At 38.8% G+C, this 22,543-nt stretch overlaps 1 protein-coding gene across 1 annotated transcript in view; it reads right to left on the reverse strand.

The window, feature by feature from the left end:
* sorl1 (sortilin-related receptor, L(DLR class) A repeats containing) overlaps positions 1-22,543 on the reverse strand; it is a 53,234-nt gene that overhangs the window by 8,645 nt on the left and 22,046 nt on the right. Inside the window, exons 7-38 of the mRNA XM_039670528.2 lie at positions 21,497-21,598; positions 21,217-21,386; positions 18,782-18,974; positions 16,993-17,110; positions 15,868-15,941; positions 14,798-14,886; positions 14,508-14,686; positions 13,799-13,985; positions 13,560-13,688; positions 11,679-11,764; positions 9,945-10,117; positions 9,353-9,484; positions 9,178-9,269; positions 8,847-9,093; positions 8,598-8,736; positions 7,739-7,912; positions 7,520-7,633; positions 7,317-7,439; positions 6,000-6,119; positions 5,774-5,899; positions 5,476-5,586; positions 5,252-5,383; positions 4,319-4,450; positions 3,969-4,103; positions 3,702-3,854; positions 1,998-2,153; positions 1,714-1,842; positions 1,504-1,630; positions 1,007-1,176; positions 779-891; positions 597-701; positions 445-511 (exon numbers count right to left, since the gene is read on the reverse strand). Of these exons, the coding sequence (XP_039526462.2) occupies positions 445-511; positions 597-701; positions 779-891; positions 1,007-1,176; positions 1,504-1,630; positions 1,714-1,842; positions 1,998-2,153; positions 3,702-3,854; positions 3,969-4,103; positions 4,319-4,450; positions 5,252-5,383; positions 5,476-5,586; positions 5,774-5,899; positions 6,000-6,119; positions 7,317-7,439; positions 7,520-7,633; positions 7,739-7,912; positions 8,598-8,736; positions 8,847-9,093; positions 9,178-9,269; positions 9,353-9,484; positions 9,945-10,117; positions 11,679-11,764; positions 13,560-13,688; positions 13,799-13,985; positions 14,508-14,686; positions 14,798-14,886; positions 15,868-15,941; positions 16,993-17,110; positions 18,782-18,974; positions 21,217-21,386; positions 21,497-21,598 (4,297 nt within the window). The remainder of the gene's footprint in view (positions 1-444; positions 512-596; positions 702-778; positions 892-1,006; positions 1,177-1,503; positions 1,631-1,713; positions 1,843-1,997; positions 2,154-3,701; positions 3,855-3,968; positions 4,104-4,318; positions 4,451-5,251; positions 5,384-5,475; positions 5,587-5,773; positions 5,900-5,999; positions 6,120-7,316; positions 7,440-7,519; positions 7,634-7,738; positions 7,913-8,597; positions 8,737-8,846; positions 9,094-9,177; positions 9,270-9,352; positions 9,485-9,944; positions 10,118-11,678; positions 11,765-13,559; positions 13,689-13,798; positions 13,986-14,507; positions 14,687-14,797; positions 14,887-15,867; positions 15,942-16,992; positions 17,111-18,781; positions 18,975-21,216; positions 21,387-21,496; positions 21,599-22,543) is intronic.

A 22,543-nucleotide genomic window follows, 5' to 3' on the forward strand; every position in this document is an offset into this window, starting at 1 on the left:
GAAATGAGCACACACATAACTTGTATTATGCAAGCTATGGTCGTTTTCTCTTAAAATCTTTGGCATAAAATGCAAGTCATATGGCGCCGTACAGGGACACTCTTATCGTATTTGCTGGGGCTCAAAACACATACTTTTGAAGAACTACTTCAGTCTAGGGCTGTTGCTGTGGCAGTCAACAACAGCACAGCTTGAAACTCTGCGCTCATTTTAATTTTTAGTAATGTTTAAAAAGTTTCAGTTGAATTCATTAATCTTTTTACCCCGTTTTAACAACGGGTTAACTTCCTGTGAAGACTGGAACAGGACGGCATACAAACAGTTAGACCAACAAGTTAGAATCCATCATGTGCTAATCTTTTGCTCAGGAAAAATGTGGATAAGATAAAACATGTCCAGCAGGGGGAGTCAGCACACTAGATTGTTTTTATATAGTTTTCTTACCCTTTTGAGGAACAATGGATTTCATTTCTGTCCAGTTTCCCACGCCTCTGTTTGTGACGGCAGCCACCTGAGAAACAACAGATGAAGACGGGTTAGATGATCTTGTATCATCAACAGAAGTTGACATAAAAATACTTTATGCAAGTTCTCACCCTAAATCTGTAGAGCGAGCTGGGCTGCAGGTTCTTCACTTCTGCACTGGTGCTGGTGCTACGCTGGGAAAACCACTCAGCGCTGTCCTTTTCACTGTACTCCACCTGCAGAACACACACAGGCAGTTAGATGCAAGTCGGTGTTGATAAATGCTATAAAGAACTGAAGGCATCTTCCTCACAATATACTCCCTGACGAGTCCATGTGTTTTATCAGGAGGGTTCCAGGAACACAGTACTGTCCCGTCCTCAGCATTGTCACAGCTCAGCTGCAGACCCTGAGGAGGATCCGGCACTGCCATACAAACACAGACACAATGGGGCAACAGAAGACCAAACATATCCCTTCTATGTACATCTGAATTGTTCTATGAGGGATTTTAGTGACTGTGCTGCTAATGTAGACTTACATCCTTCTGGTGTGCGTAGCGTGAGAATTTCATTGGTCCTGTGCTGTTTGCTGAGACACTGAGTCTGAACCTTCACCTGGTAGGTGGTGTCCGGCATCAACACGGTCAAAATGGCACTGCCCTTATTGCTGTTGGTGTCCATAGACGTCCACTGCTGGACACCCACCTGCCTAGAAAATAAAATAAATACAACCTTTGTTATTGACCCACGTGGACCCTAGGTCTGTTCTAGCACGGCACACATGCATATCCGTCTTTCGCATATTTGATCTACGTTTGTTGATTGATTTTAATAACTTGAATGTACTTGAAGTGTGCACATAGCACTAAGAGGACTCGGTGTCTGCAGATATTCAATTCTAAATGACTGATCGGGGGCACAAAAAAAAAAACTTAATTGGGACAAATTAAGGTCTGTAATTTTTGGTTCACAGTTGAAATGGTCCACAACCAGGGAAACCTTTATAACCACAGGTGTAGATGAAAGCTAAATTTACCTGAAGTAGATGACAAAAGAGCAGGACGTTGTAGGCATATTTTTGGGTCTTGACCAGGTGAGCATCACAGCACCGGAGAAGTTAGCGCTCCACTGTAGATTTTGAATCTTGTACACCAACATATCCACTGAGAAGGGAAAATCAGCATGAACAGTCAGACTGTCTTACTGTGGTACAATACAGTCAGCAGATACAACATCAATGTCTCACCAGTGCAGTTATTCTCGTCACTTTTGTCAGAACAGTCTATGAAGCCATCACACCTCTCACTGTTCAGCACGCAGGCCTCGCCATCCGCACAGAGAGTACCGTTCACACAGAGCAACGGACCATGAGTGGCTGAAATATAATGGACAGTTAAGAAAGAAAAAGTTCCAGGTAGAAGAAATTTTTGGTCGAGGCTAAGCAGTGTAACAGAGTTTGTGTTATTTCAGATTTAAAGACTATTTCTATTTAAAGAGTGAGTAGGCTTGTCCAAATGTTACGACACTTACGGCAGTTGGTCTCATCAGATCCATCCTGGCAGTGAGGGTGTCCGTCACAGCGCTTCCAATCAGCGATACAGCTCGCAGGCTTCAGGCACAGGAACTGATCTTTAGTGCAGCGGCCCGATGGAGGAAGAGTTGCCACTGGAGTCACAGAGCCTTTGACTAAGCAAAAGACAGAAACAAGACACTGATATAATAAGCCATAAAAAAGAATCAAGTTGAGTGTAAACCAGACCAATGCTGCGAGGGGAGGTGGGAACAACCCACGCTTCAACTCAGACCGCAGCAAACATGCCCATTGTGAAAGCCATCTAAGATATTCACTTATTTATTCATATTTTTATAAGGGCATTATTATTGATTGAAAACACCTAATATAGTATTATATACACTCACCTAAAGGATTGTTAGGAACACCATACTAATACTGTATTTGACCTCCTTTTGCCTTCAGAACTGCCTTAATTCTATGTGACATTGATTCAACAAGGTGCTGAAAGCATTCTTTAGAAATGTTGGCCCATATTGATAGGATAGCATCTTGCAGTTGATGGAGTACATCCAGGGCATGAAACTCCCGTTCCACCACATCCCAAAGATGCTCTATTGGGTTGAGATCTGGTGACTGTGGGGGCCATTTTAGTACAGTGAACTCATTGTTATGTTCAAGGAACCAATTTGAAATGATTCGAGCTTTGTGACATGGTGCATTATTCTGCTGGAAGTAGCCATCAGAGGATGGGTACATGGTGGCCATAAAGGGATGGACATGGTCAGAAACAATGATCAGGTAGGCTGTGGCATTTAAACGATGCCTAATTGGCACTAAGGGGCCTAAAGTGTGCCAAGAAAACATCCCCACACCATTACACCACCACCAACCTGCACAGGGGTAACAAGGCATGATGGATCATGTTCTCATTCTGTTTACGACAAATTCTGACTCTACCATCTGAATGTCTCAACAGAAATCGAGACTCATCAGACCAGGCAATACTTTTCCAGTCTTCAACTGTCCAATTTTGTGGTTATTTCAAGTTGTTCTTCTATTAGCTTGAATCAGTCAGCCCATTCTCCTCTGACCTCTAGCATCAACAAGGCATTTTCACCCACAGGACTGCCACATACTGGATTTGTTTCCCTTTTCACACCGTTCTTTCTAAACCCTAGAAATGGTTGTGCGTGAAAATCCCAGTAACTGAGCAGATTGTGAAATCCTCAGACTGGCCCGTCTGGCACCAACAACCATGCCACACTCAAAATTGCTTAAATCACTTTTCTTTCCCATTCGGACATTCAGTTTGGAGTTCAGGAGATTGTCTTGACCAGGACCACACCCATAAATGCATTGAAGCAACTGCCATGTGAATGGTTGATTAGATAATTGCATTCATGAGAAATTGAACATGTGTTCCTAATAATCCTTTAGGTGAATTTTATAAGCTCTGGGACTGTCCTATTACTGAACCAGTTTGAGCTGAAGAGCGTGAATTTGCATGTATGAACAAGTGTTTAATTAACACTTTTTGTTTTAAAGTGTTTAATTAAGCTTAATTTATTTATGCAAGCTAAAACATGTTATTGATGCAAGCTGAAATATTATCGGTAGAAGCTAAAAAAAATATTACGGATATATAAAACTAATTTAATAAATGAACATGTCTTTCTGAAATAAAAAGGTATTGTCTAAGAAAAGAGCTGAGAAGGCACCTGTAGGACAGCCCACTTCATCGCTGCCATCAGGACAATCAGCGTAGCCGTCACACACCCAGGTGTTCATAATACACGCGCCAGAACCACAGCGGAAACGATTAGGAGCACAGGTAGCTGGACCTGGCGCAGGTGTGTGAGGAGATCCGGCACCTGAACATAGACCCAACATAATTCGTCGTAATTAATCCACTGAGCACGCGTCTTTTGTTGGCACTTTACAAACAAGTTTAATAAAACACCACTATACAGGTCTGAATCATGTACCTGAACATTGAGATTCATCAGACCAGTCACCGCAGTCATTTTCCCCATCACACTTCCACCAGGCAGGCACACAGCGGCCGTTCTTACACTCGAACTGAAAGTAACGCGAGCAGCCTGGCTCCTCGGTTGGGGAAGCTGAAACACAAACTCATTAGAAAACAAGCACAGAAACAAGGTGAACAGTACTGATTGGACCTACTGATTTATTTTAGTCTCTGACTGGAAGTCTGTAGCCTTCCATAGCCAAAATTCTTTCTATCAGCATAAAGTCAATGTGCAGCGTGATGCATCTAAATTCAACCTAGAATTTTACTTTTAGCCTCCTGATCAGTGTGGGAGTTATTGCTCACCACAGTTGGCCTCGTCCGAGTAGTCGCCACAGTCGTCCATGCCGTCACACTTCCACTCGAGGGTCACACACATTCCATTTGAACACTGGAAGTTGTAGCTGTCGCATGTTTTCTCAAACTCAGGGTTAGTTGCTGTGGATGAGAAGAGAACAAATCAACTCATTACAAAACACTGCATCGGCGTTCTATTCAAAGTCCACGTTTAGGAAATTGATTCAAAAATGGAATCATATTCATTTCATGATGTGATGATTAAATTAAATGGAAAGTAAGTACAAATTCTTGCTGAGATATTATGAATAAATTATGATAATAAATGAAAAGGGCAATAGACATTGCAAAAAGTGGCATTAGTATTTTTATACAGATAATTTAAAACCAAGTTTTATGATTCATTTATTAATAATAATATAATATACACTCAACCGTTCAAAATGTTTAGAGTCCGTAAGATTTTTTGAAAGAAATTTCATATGATGCAAAAAAAGTATACTGTTAAAAGACAGTATATAAATGCTGTTCTTTTTAAATGTCTGTTTATCAAAGAATCCTCTAACCATCAACAAAAATATTAAACAGAACAACTGTTTTAAACATTGATAATAATAAGATTTATGAGCACCAAATCAACATATTAGTATGACTTCTGAAGGATCATGTGACACTGAAGAGTAATGGCTTTGGCATCAAAGGAGTAAATTACATTTTAAAATATATTAAAATAGGAACCGGTTATTTTAAATGACAATAATTGGAATATCTTAAGGTTTTTACACTTGGAGCATGATTAAATACATACATTATGAAATGTTTTTTTTTTTTTACAAACTTAACATGTTAAATGTAGAGTCTCATTTAGAACACAAAAGACTTTTAGCTTATTCCTCTAGTGAACAGTTTATAATCACATTTCAGTTAGCAAATTGGACTCACGGCAGCCAGCGTATGCTGCGTCCTCATCAGATCCATCAGCACAGTGTCGTGTACCGTCACACACCAGAGACTGGAATAGACACTGCGCTCGGTTTCTGCACACAAACTCCATATAGTGCGCACAGAGGGGACCTGCAGGAACAGACCCTTATTATTACCTTTATCAAGTTTCAGTGACAACACAACATAAACAATTGCAATTAAACAAATAAGGAAGAACATACCACAGTTTTGCTCATCCGCGCCCCCTGGACAGTCCTCAACACCATTGCAGTGAGCACTAGCGGGCAGACAGGTGCCGTTAGCGCACAAGAACCCACTGCACTTTTCACGCCCTGCCAAAACAATAGATCATTACACATGAGACTTTACATGATACATGAGACTGTATGAACACCTGTTATTTTTGGACCTTGACAGAACATTAACTGTTCAAAAATGCGATGTCTTACAAAAATAAAAGAAAATCATATAGTTTACAATGAAACAAGGGAGGTGAGTACGGCAGTGTTTGTGACTGACCACACTGGGTAGGGTCCTCATCTGAGCCGTCCTGGCAGTCATCATCTCCGTCACACACCCAGCGCTGAGGAATGCAGTGACCCGTGTGGCACTGGAAACTACTGCTCTCACATGTGTGGTGACCCACTTTTTGAGACAGAAAGAAAAAAAAAAATTAATGGATGTAGACGTGACATGTTTCACTGCATATTTTATGCATAACTGTGTGTAAATGAGTCTTTCTCACCAGTACAGTTGGCCTCATCTGACCAGTCCCTGCAGTCGTTGTCCCCATCACAGCGCCATGCGTCCCGAATACACACGCCTCTTGCGCAGGTGAACTCTCCCGGTCCACACTGGTGAGACTCTAAAAAGAAAGCAAATAAAATATGAGCGCTCCATCCAAGTTATTTTAACTGAACAAGATAAAAAATACATATGCAATATAGCTAATAAAAAGTCTCTCAATGATGTTTAGCATTGCAATGATTTTTAAGGTATTATTAATATTGATGTATTTGCTCTGGAAATGTGTTTTCAGATTATTATTTTTTTTCAATCTAAGGAAGTCATATCACGGAAACCTTGAACCGCAACGTAGTAAAATAAATGTAAAAAAAAAAAAAAAAAAAAATCGAGATTAAAGTCAAAATATTTTGTAATTAAAGTCGAAACATTATGAGAAAAAAGTCGTAATATTTTGAGAATAAAGTCAAAATTACAAGAATACAGTCTTCCATAGAAGTTCTATGTGTGTGTGAATGTAAAGAGATGCGTTCGTGAAGTCGAATCAAAACAAAATCGTAGCTTTTTGCCTATAGACAAGCACAAAGATTCTGCCGGAGTAGATACCACAATCCTGGTCCAAACTTTGTGTTTTCATGCTCGTCTATAGGCAATGCCATCTGGGTTGAGAACACTAAACAGTAATCGCACTGTCTCCCGCTTCACTGTAAATACTTTCTTGATACATCATTGTATCAAGTCCATTCTGTATGCAATCATTTGATCCTGGATCCCGTGATTTCCTCAGATATAAATCTGCTACTTCCATCCAGTCTGAAAAGTGTTTTTGCCTGTAAAGTCTATTCCGGCGCAGTATGTGTATTGCAACGTGTATTAAAACAAATGGTAATGCCATGTTGGTAGATTAGCACCTGTTTTTCCTTTTGTTGAAAGCCCAGATAAAATTAAAAAGCTAAAATATTGTTTAGATCCATCTCCGAGGCAGTTCGACTTCACGAAAGCATTTCTTTACACACACTCACAGACATGAGTAATGAATAGGAAACACTCGCTCTGCCCCAGTGGACGGCCGCGCACCGTTATGAATGCCTGTGCGGCAATTACGAATGTGAAACAACGGCAAGCACGCACACACAAAAATAACTTCTATGGACGACTGTATCTCTAAACTGGTCTGTGATGTGCTGTTAAGAAAACTTAATGATCAAAGTGCAATAAAATATCGAGATAACACTTAATTTTATACCAGCAGCAAAATTTTCTTACATACATCTTGAATATTGGATATATCACCACCAAGCTCTAAACACACGCATACCACAATGCTCCTCGTCGCTGTTATCGCCACAGTCATCCTCATGGTCGCACTTGAAGGCCAGTGGAATGCAGGAACCTGAGGCCACACAGCGGAACTGAACCGCAGGGTCACAGGAAGTGGAGGCTACAGAGAGAGAAAGGCTTTAAACTCGATATTCGTACATTAGTGTTGTTTTATATGAGGACAGAGGTGATGTCACTCACGGCACTCCTGCTCATCACTCATGTCCCCGCAGTCGTTGTCGCTGTCACACTTCCAGATGCTGCTGATGCACTTCCCATTAGCGCAGCGGTGCTGGTTCGGCAGGCAGGTGTGCTCTGATGGGCAGCAGACAGAAAAACGTCAATAAAATCAAACTTACTTCATAAAAATGATTTATGATTTAGAGCTATTGATATCTGACACTTTTGTTTCTGTCAGACCTGTCTTAACGCATGTATTATTGTGGAGCTGGTATCCACTGGGACACTGACACTGACGCTCTCCTGACGGCAGGATGGTGCTGGAAACTCCGTCGGGACAAACACAGTGATGCTTGTTTCCAGGCTGGGGAAGACACAGAAGACTGCATGGCTGATCCACACAAGCATTCTGACCTACAGGGGAGAAACATTTTTTTTTTTTAAACTATTTTTATATTTTATGTCAAAACAGAGTTCTGAAGCTTTTAGTGTCGGTTAGGTTTAAGGCCATCAAAGATATAGTTTCCTTCTAAAAATACTCCAGAAAAATAGGCCTGATATAATTAGTACGCCACGATTATTAATAATAATTTGTTACATTAATATAGCGCTTTTCTGTACTCAAAGCACTTGACATAGAAGGGGGGTGATTGTGTTGACCAATGACCAATGATTGTGTTGTTTCTGCTGCATATTAGTTCATTTAGTTTTAGTTATTTTTGTACTTAAACTAAATGAAAATGATACATGTTGTCTTAATAAAATATGTTTTAAATGTAAGTTTTTTATATATATTTTATTGAAATTTAGGTCTATTTAATTTATATATGGTTTTGGTTTTAGTAAACGATAATAACCGTGTGTTCTTGTCCACTAAAATACAACAACTACAATAACCCAGCCCAATTATAAATATCACTGAGGAATTTACTGGAATTTATACATTTCAAAATAAAAAATTAAAAAAGTTTTTATTTTGCATTCATCAACAATACAAGCTGACGAGTTAAAAATTAAATTAAAGGCTACTGGCTATTACGCTTTCATGCTGTCTTTAATGGTGTATTTTCCATGTTTCTGTGTGTCCTTAAGAACTGACCTTTGTTCTTTCCCTTGTAGAAGATCTTGAGATCCATCACTCCTGTCAGTCTGCCCACTATCATCTCACTGTCTGGTGAGCCTAATTTCGGAGCTTTGAAGATTCCCATTCTAGACCAGTCATCCCAGTACAGGTCATTCTACATCAAACAAAGACCAGTTCAACAATGAGTTTAGGATTATGAAAAAAGAAGGTTTGATAGCATACCAGTTCCAACATTCCCAGAAAGTGGTAAGACACTGGGCCTACCTTAAAAACAGCAATGGCATAAGGATGAGGCAGGCCCTCCATTACTACAGTGCGGTGGCCTCCATTAAAGTCTGCTCTTTCAATGCGGTCTCCATATGCCTCCGTCCAGTACAGCCATGATTCATCTGCCGTTATGCCATTGGGCCAGCGAACTCCCTCGGACACGATGCAGGAGATGTTGGATCCGTCCATCCAGCTGCGGTAGACGCCCGCCGCCCGATCACCCCAGTCTGTCCAAAACATCAGGCTGAGGAGACAGCACATGCAGCTTAGTACTCAGGGAGCAAAAGGACTGCTAAGGAAAACAAAGGGGATTATGGGAACACTGTACCTCTCTCCTGGCATGAGAGTCAGGGCTCGAGGCTGCTCCACCACTGAAGAGTTGACCAGAGTCCGTCTCAGGTCTCCATCAGAGTTGGACACCTGGACGAGAGACAGTGTGAGGACGACTACATGAACAAATGTCTGTAACTGATGTTGCTGTAGTTGTTTTGACATTTGATTACCTCGATTTTTTGAGCACCGGCATCCACCCAATACAGCAACCGGCTGATGGGGTCAAATGACAGCGCCTCGACGTTTTGCAGGTCCTTTTTGACAATCACTTCCTGTCCAGAGCTTCCATTCAAACACAATCTCTACACAAAAAACATACAAAATGCTTATAAATTTCTTTTAAAATTATTTGTTATGGACAACGACTGAAATGTTCATATTTTGTAGTATACTTTATAAAATAACATTACAATTGTAAACTACTTTGCCTTAATACATTAAAAATAAGACACTAAGACAAACAAATAATTTTTTAATAATTTTCTATAATGCACAGCATGAAAAATGTATAATCATTTTGAGATCTGCTATTTTACAGTTTAAAAATGACATCAAATTATCAATAACAATAAATTATAAGTTATTAAAGATTAACTTTAAGCAAAGGTCATCTAAATATAACAAATAAATGTAAAACACTAAACACCAATGACATATGCAATATCAGCTAACACAATAAATAACAAATTCTCAAATATCAGTCAAAAATAACCAATATATGGCCCCGATATATTGTGCATCCCTAAAAAGATGTTTATTCACCTGAATGGTGTCCAGTGAAATATCAGCCCAGTATAGGCAGTTCTTCTCATAGTCAAAGTCCAGCGCCACCGCCTCATGGAGACCCGAGAGGGGGAGCGGCTGGTCTGTACCTGTGGCCAGATCAAAGCGGTGGATGGAGTTCCTCACCGCATACAGGATAAACTCATTACTCTCTAAAAGAAGAAGAAGGCAAGAGGGTTCACTTAAGAGATTTCGTTGAGCATTTCATCTCAAAACCACTTGCACTAAAATGGAGTTGTTCCTTGCTCTGGAAGGGAAGAATTTTCATTTTCTATTTCTTTGATAATCTTAAAAGAAAGCTGATGGCACACCGTCACTGCTTCCCACTGCTTCAGATCTGAGCTTTCTGAAAGGCCCCCTACTATTTACTCCCAGCATCCTCTAGTCTGAGAGGCAAGCCAATCAACACGGCCACTGAAGCGTGGTCAAGTGGCTGAGCACCACAATGCCAGAGAAAACAGGCAGTCTAGACGGTGACGGCTCTTGAAAAGCTTGGTGGGAAGATGGGCTTTTGATTACACTACAAACTATCCCAATTAGATTTTTAAATTCCATCTTTAGGACTGGCCACATTACTGTATTCAATGTGTTAAAGGGATAGTTCAGCCGTAAATGTTGTTATCATTTACTAACCCTCATGTTGTTCCAAACCTGTATGAGTTTCTTTCTTCTGCTGAACACAAAAAAGTATTTTAATGAACGTTGGTAACCAGACAGTTAACGGCACCCATTGTCTTTCATAGTTTTTTCTTCATACTATGGAAGTTAATGCCATCAAATGCCTGGTTACCATTGTTCTTTAAAATATCTTCCATTTTAAAAATATCAAAAATTTCCATTTTTGGGTGAACAATCACTTTAAATCTATGAGGTGACAGAGTAATGACTTACTTAGGCATCATCTTGTACAACAAGAGTAGCTTTCAGTGTATCTGTCCATCATGACACCTCACTGCGTCATGTTTTACACATTTATGAATTCATTATGGACACACATGTATTTGATTTGGTTTGTATATGATATGTCACACTGTGTGCTCACAGTGAAATGCATTTCCAATGTGTTCTTTTGCTACCAAGCAACTAAGAGAAAAAGTGAAGAGGTCTAACATTATCTTGCATCTGCATACAGCTACTATGTCATAAGTGAAAACAAACAACTACATAACACAGCATTTCAAAAAAGTCCACCGAAAAATTAAGATAAAGATATAAATCTCATTTAAAATTCGGTCAGTTTTGATGTTTTAGTAAATGCTGTGGTTGAAATAAGTTAACAAGAACTAACAATGAAAACTACTTCTAAAACTTATAGTTAAGTCTCGTCTTACCATGTATTTGTGGAAACGGTGATAAAAATAAAAATAAAAATCTGAGTTCTTTGATAAATAGAAAGTTCAAAACAACAGCATTCATTTGAAATAGAAATTTTCTTTAACGTTGTAAATATATTTACTGTCGCGCTTGTGATCACTTTAAAACAAACTTTTAAAAGATCTTACAGAATACAGACCATAACATTTTAAACAGTATTCATTTATTTATTCATTTACGATTTCATTTCTCTGACTTCAGGTTTTTCGTGAAGTTCTTTTTATAAGGCCATGTTATGAACTGTGACTTCCTGTTGCGTCCCATAGGACTGTGTGGTGTTCCATAAAAAGAGCTCAGATAAGATGATTGTGTAAGCTGAGGAGGAGGTTCTGACTGTACCTCCCACAGGACAGGGCAGCATTTCTCCATCCAGCCGTGCTTCAACATCTCCCCCGCTGCAGCTGTCTCCAGACACCTTCCTGTACCTAAAGCGTCAGATCACAACTTGGCATCAGTGGAAATCATCTTCGAAATTTCTTGAAGAAGTTGACTTAGTTCAAAAAGTTGACACAAGGTGATGCTGTAATTGCACATCAATGAATTTTTTGCTTCCATAAAAGTTCACCTCTTGCTGTCCTGATGTTTAGGTAACATTTTGAGAAGTACCAATGTTCCAAGCTCATTTGAAAATGCTAATTCTGTTTTTTCCATAATTTTTAACTGTAGGAAACTAAATAAATAACCACATAAATACAAGGACCAGCAGTATTGATGGATTTTAGTGATCATAAGAATCATTAAAAATCTTTATCAGCACAGACCTATGCTTTCATAAACATGCTCTTAAAGGGCAAGCGATTTTTTAGAGTGGTCTCAAACGTGTTAAACCTCAGTAGTAATGTTTTGATATCCCTTTAAATAGATCTAGATTAAGAAATACAAAAGATAAATAGCATAATACTGTCCCTAAACGGTAAATAACAAAAAAGGTTGAAAACAGATACAGTCCTAATATATTTGAGCATCCCTAAATGGTCGTAATTGACATTACTTTCCCATTTTCCCAGGAATCATTATTAAAAGTAATTAACATCCTCGAGCTCACATCTCAACTGACTGAGCAAGAGATCTAAACTCATCCAGCTAAATTCGGTTCATGTCAATGTTCTAAATAAATCCTCTCCTCTCGACTGCAGATAATGAGAGGAGAGATGCATGGTGACACAGCAGTGGCAGATCTAATAATGCTCCCAGGCTGCTGCTGACGGTGGCGGCGCCTAACAATCCGTATCCAGAAGGACACAGAGCCTATAATGAAGATTCAACCCCTTTGGACTCTCTTTTGTTTTGCTGTTTTACAGCACTGAATAACAACAGATGTGATTTGGCTTTATAGAGAGAAAAATACTCTTGAAAGTGACCTCTACAATCTAATAATAATAATAGTAAGCTCGAAACTATATATATATATATATATTGTGTAAGTATCCACCTAATTTAATAGAACAAAACTACTGTTGATAAACAGCTAACTCATTTTAGAAGTTATATAACATACATAATTACATTTTCAGAAAATAAACAATCGGGTAGAAGTCTTATTTTGACGAGATAATATTTATCTGTACCAAAGAATATAGTGACAAGGGGGAAAAACTCATTAAATTCGCTCTCTGGTTCAGTATTGTAAGATAATACAATATTTTTTAATTGGTAATACATTAACGTTCAAAAGTTTGGGGACAGTAAGATTTTATTCATGTTTTAGAAAGAAGTCCCTTATGCTTACCAAGGCTACAATTTACACAAAAAAATATATTAAAAAAGTAATATGGAGAAATTGTATTACAAATTAAAAGAACTGTTTTCTGTTTAAATGTATTTTAAAATGTTATTTATTCTTGTAATGGCAAAGCTGAATTTCCAGCATCATTACACCAGTCTTCAGTGTCACAAGATCCTTCAGAAATCATTCTAATATACTGATATTTCTTATTATTATCAATGTTGAAAACAGTTGTGCTGCTTAATATTTTTGTGAAAACTGTAATACATTTATAAGAATTCTTTGAGGAACAAAAAGTTCAAAAGAACAGCATTTATTTGAAATAAGAGATATTTCGTAAAATTATAAATGTCTAAACTAACTTTTGGTTAATTTAATGCATCCTTGCAGAATAAAATTATAAATAAATTAAAATCCTACTGACACCAAACTTTTAAACGGTAACGTATATAATCATAATGGTTGTTAGCAAGAACGAATAACCACATTCTCACCCTTTGCTGCGGCGGTAAGTTGTGCCCACCGGACAGGGAACTGGTGGGGCATATAGGTTTCCGGAAAACTCAGGATCAGGTACGCACACCTCGAGAGACAGATCCTCGCTCAGCTTAAACCCGTAGTCACTAGGAACAGAGAGAGATGAGCCAATAAAATAGAGAAAATTGATTGCGTATTCAGGTGAAAACAATGGCAACATGGGATAGACGTAGATCGAGGGGGTCTCAGCTCATACCACTCATAGTCCTGACGAGTGCAGGAGCAGTTGGACAGAGTGACGGGCCTGTCGAAATCCTCGCCGTTGAAGCAGGTGGCGTGAGGAGAGCGGCGCTTGTACACCATCTCTCTGCCAAGCAGACAGCCATTTCCTCTCTCGTCAGAGGGAGACCACTGCTTATAGTCGCCCTCCGAGCACGGCACACCTAAGCACACATAACCTCACATGTAGAACCACAAAAAGGACAGTTTGCCAAAACCAACTTTGAATGTTGGCTTGACTGAAAATATAAAAAGACTTAAATTTAAAAGTTATTTACTCTTGAGGATCTATTCAGTGTTAAATAACACTGTATATATAACATTAACAGTGGTTGATTGGCTGTTAGGCAGTTGCTAGGGCATTCTGGGTGGTTGCCCGCTGTTTTTGCTAAACAATTGTTTTGTGGTTGCTATACTGATGCAATAGTGTACAGAGTGGCTCCTTAAAGGGATAGTTCAGCCAAAAATAATTTACTTTATTTAATCACCCTCAAGTTGTTCCACACCTGTATGAATTTCGGCATTAGAACAACACCAGTTTTAAAAAAAAAAAAAAAAAAATTTTTTTTACTGTTTTTATAGAGTATTCAGGTTGGCTGATAGTGATTTTGCTAGATGTTGTGGGTAGTAAAAAGTGGTTGCTAGGGTGCTTTGGGTGATGTCCCATAAGTGCATTGTTCTCTTACCAAGCACATCACTAGCGTTGACCTGCACAATGAGCCAGCTGTGTTTCTGGTCTGCATAAGAGCCGAAGACCGTGAAAATGGTGCTCTTTTCACCCGGTTCAGTCAGCAGTTGGTACACATATACATCCTGCTCGGAGAACTGGAACTCCTTCCAGGTTTCCCCCTCATTAGTACTGAATCTGAGCCAGCAAAAGACAAGACACAGCTATCAGTAACATCCTAAAGCCGGATAATACTCAGACAGATTTGACTGTGAAATAGCGACATTAGATCCTTAAATGCTAACTGACTTGAGTGTTCTGGTGGAGCCGCCCTGCGCGATAGCCATCAGGATCCCTCCATGATCTCCCCAGGTGTAGAAATGAGGACCAGTCAGGGCCTAAAGAACACACATATCTGTTACATGGAACAACACACGCTGCTATGCTTTTCAAAAAGTCTGGGAATATAATAAGTGCTATTGTACTGGGCAGAAGCATTGAACACCATTTTTCTTTTAAGGGGGAACCAATGGCATTCTGGCTCAAATGGTGCCCTAGGTAAGATAATACATGACTGAAAAAGTCCTTAATATAAGATAGGATAGTCTAGAGAAAGGGGAAATGGGTTCAAATACTGACTTAACATTTAAAAGCCACTAAATTCGAGGCTTCTGGTCATTCCTAGGATATCCAGATCCACCAAAGGAGGGAGAGCATTTTCACATTTAGCTTCCTGATATTGTTCGTTGCTCAGACTCGCTCTCCCAGTTTAAAACTAGACTAAAGACGCATTTATTTAGCCTGGCATTCAATTATCTTACAGTTACTGTAAATTTGGCCTCTAGTTCATAAACGCAAGAGAAGAACTGGCCCCCGACTGAGCCTGGGTTCTCCCAAGGTTTTTTTTTTTTCTCCATTGGGTCATCTGATGGAGTTTTAGGACACCATCGGGTCACTTAATGGAGTTTTTTTGGTTCCTTGCCACTGTGGCCTTTGGCTTGCTAAGTTGGGGATATTCAAATTAAATGACACATCATACCATTAATCAGCTCTACCAAACTTGATTGTCTTTTTTTCATGAATAAACAAACACTGTTAAGTTTTCTTGATTGATACTGTGAAGCAGCTTTGATACAATCTGTATTGTGAAAAGCGCTATATAAATATATTTGACTTGACTAAAAGCGACAAAAGTTAAACTAAAGTGTTGCAATATTAAAATAATTACAAATAAAATAAAAACAGGAAAAACCTCAAACAGGAGAAATGAAAGTAAAATATATAAAACAAATCATTTATTAATTAATCAATTGGATAATTTTGGAAGTTTCTGGCTATCACAGAGAAAGGCCCAAGTGCGCGATAAAACTAGTTCTTACCTCCCTCCATCTGACCCCTGCGCTGCTGGATACATACACATTGGGTTTATTGGCCAGATTCTTTCCCACAGATCCTGTGCAGAAAAAAAAGGAAGGGGAGAAAGATGACAGTCAATATTTACAGAGTATCTGGCGTCATATCTCACAGGCCCCAATTACAAATGATATCAGGTGACAAGCTGACAAAAAGGCAGCGTTAAATACAAATGTAAATGAGGTATTTACGTGCTGTAATATAAACCGAATGAGAAATGGTCACAAGCGCATCTGACCACAACATAATCGTAGTGTAGATAACATAAACGGCGAAAGAAAGCCGACTCAATATTCAGAACAAAATAGCAGGACATTAGCACAAACAAAAAGAAACAAACTCAGCAAAAAAAAACTATTACATGAAACAAAGTGTTTCTGTCAGATGCTTCAGTCTTGCCACTGTGACAAGACACCCAGACACGGATACCGTCTGTCACCTCTCTTTTCGCAGCCCTGAAATCAGAACCCTCGTTGTCCTTTTCTCAAAGACATTGTCATTAATTAATTTGGGGTGTAATGTACTTCATTTACATTAATCTACTTAAGAGATATGCAGCACTTAACAACCTTTTTTTGCAATGAGAACAACGTTGAGGTGGCGAGGCCGCTCTCGGCTGGCTAAGTCGGCGGTGTGTTTGTATGTGATAATTAGCCAGTGGGTGAGTGAAGTACAAATAATTATCACATCTGCGCTGGAGCGATAGCAGCCGAAACGAGCAGACATTTTCACAAGCCTCCTGTGCCTCTCATCTTCATGCATGCACATTATCTAATAATCATTTAATTAAAAGCTCTGACAGTGGCTGGCAGAAGGAGAGAGAAGGATACAAGAGGGAGGAAGTGCCTTCCAAACTGTGCAAAAAGGGCAAAAATCAATGTTTTCTGCCAGGCATGAACTCAAGAAGTCGGGACCATGCACTTGCTCCCTATCATTACAGTGTGTACCGCATTCTCTGAAGGGACCTATATGCATTCGGTTAATAAGAGGAGAACAACAAAAACAGAGACACTGTGGTACTAGTATTTCCTCTTTCTTGCACAAACAAGAGGTGTTTAACCACAAAGCAGAGAGGAGGTCATGTGGCCCACCTGTTGCCATGATGAGGCCAGGTGCAGACTCTTTAGACAGAATAGGGATCCTGCGCAGCTGAATATTTAGCAGCTGACTCCACCGCTGAGCCAAGTGAAGGGAACAGCCATTGTCCAACTGAGAGATGGAGAGCGGGAGAGAGAAATAGTGAGTATGGTAATGCTAAAGGTGAAAAGAGCACAAACAGCTCACCACAACAATTCTACTTCCTGCTCCAATTGAAAAACGTGCTATTCTAACTTACTTTTTGCAAACACAAAACCACAGTCATAAACATATGCTTGGCATCACGTATACAAGAAGCATACAAAAATGTTTTATTTTATTTATTTATTTATACAAGCAATAAGGTACGAGAGGCTGTGCTGTATCGTGAATGAGTAGCGTTGTATTCACGATACAGCACTTGCCACGAGTACCTTATTGCTTTTATAAAACGGTTACCACACAATAAAAATATTAAAGTAAAAATAGAATTTCTAAAACTATGTTGGGTGGACTCTGTGCCTCTAGGGGGGTTCGGGGGTATGCTCCCCGCAAGAAAATTTTGGACATTTTAAGGTTAAATGCATCAATCTCGTGCTCTCTGAGAGATCACAATTAAGAGCTTCAACCCATGAACTGCTCGTTGAACAAAGAAAAAGTATTAATTTGTACCGCAGGACAATAAAGAGGGCTCAAACATCTTTTTAGTTATGAGAGTCTTAGTCTGCATTACATTATCAATGGTGTTTTAGGATGCCAAACAATTATTAGAATAATGTAATAATGATTTATAATTATTCCTATGACATACTGTAAAATCCATTTAGCCTATAAATGTACTATGTAAATGAAAATGAGCATTTCAAAAGTATATTTTTAACCTACATTACACTATAATATAGGAAAATTAAAATACTTTTGTCCTAATTTCTTCACTTGCAAGAAATAAACCCTTGAGCTTTTATTTAGGAGAAAACACCAGACCATGAAGATCGCGTGAGCAAAGTAATCACGCAGTACAAACTGGATGCTATTCTTCTAATGTCAGTTATTATAATGGCGCAACGCCATATCATGGTTTCAATTTTAGTTTGTTGGCAAAATATAATGCTAGAGATCTTAATCTTAGGTTTTACATCTTTACATATGTGTTAGGAAAAGTTAGAAGAGAGAGTTCGGCAAAAGGTGGATTCGAATTCGCGTTCAGCGCATCAAAAGCTGCTTTCAAGCACTTCACGCCCTACGACACTGAAGCTGTTTCAAAACGCACGTCTTTTTGCTGTAAAGACCAGCACTTATATGCTCCGTTATAGAAAATGTTAAAAAAAAAATTAAATAAATTTCTTCCCTTAGCTTGGGCCCCAAGTACACATGGCGAACTTCCAATAAATACATTTTATCAGACCGGCCCTCGCGGCCTCGAAACACTACTGGCCCACCGGGAAAACTCCCGACTCTCCCGATTGCCACTCCGCTACTGAATACATGAATACTTGTAACAGTGGCATTTTGGGTAGTGAATGGTCTGAATGGTTAGAGGGAGATGGCAACTTGTGCTGAAGAGCAAATAGTGAGTTTCAGGGGCAAATCTGTATAGAAAGAGCGTCCACATATGATGTGCAGCCGAAAGGGAGCTAAATTAAATGGATCGAAACACAGGGGTCACAAGGATCACACTTTTATATGTTGGACCATTATTTAAAAAAAAAGAGAAAGCCGCAAAGCAGTGAAATCCTGATTTATCTTGGACTTGGCTGATTTATCTAGTATCAAAGTAGCCAAAATGACCAACACCCCTAATACCTTGCATTCTATGGTTCCTCCCAGGCTGTCGGCCTCAGGTGGCTGCAGAAGTTCCCAGGTTCCTCCTTTATCAAACGTGATGACTGATCTCATGTTGTCCTCGGAGACTGATCCATTGATCAGAGTGGCCACAAACACACCCCTAAGCCCCTCGACCCGGTGGAGATCTGCAAACGGCTCGTTGGCGAAGTACCTTTCAGATACACAAACACAAAAATTGTATGTGCCATGCCATTCATATCTGTCAAGAGAGGCGCACTTTGAAAATGCCAATGGCACGCGAGCCAAGCGCATCTCATCTGCATTCCGCACTGCAGTAATTGCGTCTCTGCTCTCAGGCGGCCGTGCTGAGCTCAGTGGTTTGGCTGTGGGTGAGATCCTGCTCTGCCGCAGAGTAAAACAATTGCATGTCCTTGGGAAGCCGTGTAGGAATGATGGATTGCTTTACTACTGACAGTGTGAGTGGAGGGACCGGTGGGCGAAGACATAGTTCTTGCTATTATAGAGACGAGACCTCACTAAACTGCTTATGGGTTGAGACGTGCAGAGCCAAAAACGGATTTACAGCACCGATGAGGGGCCGTCACTAAACTGAGAAGAGTTCAAGCAAAGGTGACGAGACCCAGAGCAGCGTAAGACTGGGGCTTAATGTGAATTATTGAAGTGGGATATGTTCCTGGCTCAAGATGGTTAATGGGTCTGTTTACACCTGGTATTACAATGTGTTTTGGTCGATCGGATCACAAGTAGACGAGGCAGACACATACCTGTTTAAATCTAATGTTTTTTCGTGTCATTTGGTTCATTCAACGAACGAAATGAACGGATTGACTCGGAAAAAGATTTGTTCATTTTGATGAACGAGTTTGAACAGGAGAGTCACGAACGCGCCTCACAGAACAGAGCAAGGCGACCATTTGAGCTTATTAAAAAACTTAAGCTTTTTTTTTTTAAATGAGCGATCGTTTCGCTAGATAAGACCCTTATTCTGTAATAGTTTAAAGCCCTTTGAACAGTTTGCACTAAAACTGTCTTTTGGACCTTCAACCGTTTGGTTCCCATTGAAGTCCATTATATGGAGAAAAATGCTGGAATGTTTTCATCAAAAACCTCAATTTCTTTTCGACTGAAGAAAGAAAGACATGGACATCTTGAATGACATGGGGGTGAGTAAATTATCAGCAAAAATTTTTTTTAAAAGTGAACTACTCCTTGAAGGAATTATTACTTTTAATTAGCAAGGATACATTAAATTGATTAAAAGTGACAGTAAAATGTTTTATAATATTTGCTATTCTTATTCTTTTTTTACCCCTGCAGCAAATCAGCATGTTTGAATGATTTCTAAAGGATCATGTGACACTGAAGATTAAAGTAACAATGCTGAAAATTCAGCTTTGCAATCACAGAAATAACCTACATTTTAAAATAAATTACAATAGAAAACAGTTATTTTAAATTCTAATCATTTTTCACAATACTGTTTTTACTGTGATTTTGATCAAATAAATGCAGCCTTGTTGAGCATAAGAGGACTTCAAACATATTTAAAAATGAGATCAAAACCATTGACCTCTAAATGTTTTGTATTGCCTTTAGCATTTAGGAGTAGGGTTAGAGATATGATTGTTTAACAGAAATGTTGTTCCAGGACCAACAAACAAATGTCCTTTGTGGTGGAAATTTTGAACTATATTAAAACTAAGCATGTTAGACTAACATCTAATTTTTGAACAGAATTTCCTGCTAAAAACCAAGGGAAAGCTTGTGACTTTGAGTGTGTATAAATAACAAATAGGGGAAATAAAACTAGTCTAAACACGAAAACCAAAAACAGAGTTCGGGTTACTAGTAACAAGAGGGCTTGTCTACAAAGAATCAATCAAATGAAGTAAAGTTTCATGTCATTTTTTGCCATGGCTCCTTATTCTATAAACTGTTGTATTTGTGTTTTTCTGGTGGGATTCTCAATGGGATTTGTCTGAGATCCTCCGGCCATGCTTAATAATGCTTCTTCTTTGGGGAAGTTGTCTGAGGAAATGTTGAGAACTCCCGGCCTTGATTAAAGCATTTAGAGGGCATTTGCTGAAGTCTGTTTGTCGATTAATCCTGAGCAGGAAGTAAGCTAGTCAGGGGTACAAGTTATTTAGCGAAACACTAGAGAGCTTATTCCCAAGTGATAGTGTATAAGGGGCGAGACGTCGTTCGACTCTTTGAAGGGGTAAGATTTTGTCAGCTCGCGCGTTTAGAGGTAACTCAACTGAGTATAATATTTTCAGGTGTCAAGAACATCAGGTTCAACCCAAGTCCAGTGCATAGGGGAAAAAATCTACCATACCTTCTTGGGTAAATCACTTTAATGGTCACCGTGTCTGTGGAGAAGCAGTGTTTAGTAGCTCAAACAAATGCACACACACTGTGATGTTCAACTGTACCTGATAAGTGTGTTGCTCCCAGAGCCATCAGGACTAAAGTACAGCACATTCTCTAGGGACAGAGAGAAGGACAGGCCCTGTGTGTCGGAGATGTACAGGTGCGTAACACTATTATTGTGGTTCACACACACGAACACCTGGTCCTCAGAAGCATCTGCTATGTAGTACTCCTGGCAGAGAATGGAGTGCAGGGAATCACATAAGACAGGTAAACAACATGAATCTTTAAAAGTCATGGCCACAAATCTACCCGAGACTAAACGAAGCTGACGGCACTCACCGTGATAGGGTGGCGGGTGTTAAACTGAGCTGCTCTCATTGGCTGCCGGTTGTAAGAAACCCACAGCTGGACAGACTGAGACTCATGGCTCCCAAACAACGTCTGTGGAAATACATTAACAATGAGATTAAAAATAAAGATCACATATTACCATTTGTCAAATCAGAGATTGAGCAATAATATATTTTATGGCCTATCCTGAAACAGTTTATTTGACCATTTATATGTAATATCTAAGGACACAATAACAATACAATCAATAAACTACAACATAAGCTTTTTCAATATTTTGTTATTAATTTAATAACATTAACATACATTTTACTAAATATTTTATTCTTTATTATAATATTCTCTATATTTATTCTAAATGTAATAATTGCTATTTATAGCATTATATGTATGTAGAGATGTTTTGGTAACTGAATGATATTTTTTTTTATTCATTTTTAAATTTATAATTGTAATATTTAACACTTAAAATGTAATATATAAAACTTAATATTAAATACAATTATTAAAGTTTTAAAATAATTAATATTTAATCATTATAATGATTAAATAAAAAATAAAAAAACAAGTACACATCCAAACAATAAATGAAATAATCTACTATTCAAGTGAATATCGTTAATCGATCGAGTAGAAAAGTGCGAATATCTGCAGGTTAAAATTTTGTTTAAGGTTAAACAGATTATCATTATATATCCAGTTCAAATGCAGCAACAAGGTGGTTTATTCTCCAATGCTACACAAAACAGGGACATGTTGCAATACAATTTATTAAAATTAAACAGCAGAGAGTCATAAATATTTTATAAAGTAATCCAAATGCATCAGCTACCATAAAGCATGCCATATATATTCACCATAAACGAGGTCTGAATGGCAGACAATCCTGTATCTTACTGATACTTAAGTCCTGTATCTTACTGATATAACTTAATAAGGACTATTTGGGATTTGTCAGTCACTCATTTGTACTTCTAAAACTGCTGGTTTTCCAAAGGTAAAAGAGATGGAAAGCTGGTGCTAGCAGCACTAGTC

The sequence above is a fragment of the Pimephales promelas genome, chromosome 16, assembly GCF_988280905.1.
Source record: "Pimephales promelas chromosome 16, fPimPro1.hap1.1, whole genome shotgun sequence".
NCBI classification, from domain to species: domain Eukaryota; kingdom Metazoa; phylum Chordata; class Actinopteri; order Cypriniformes; family Leuciscidae; genus Pimephales; species Pimephales promelas.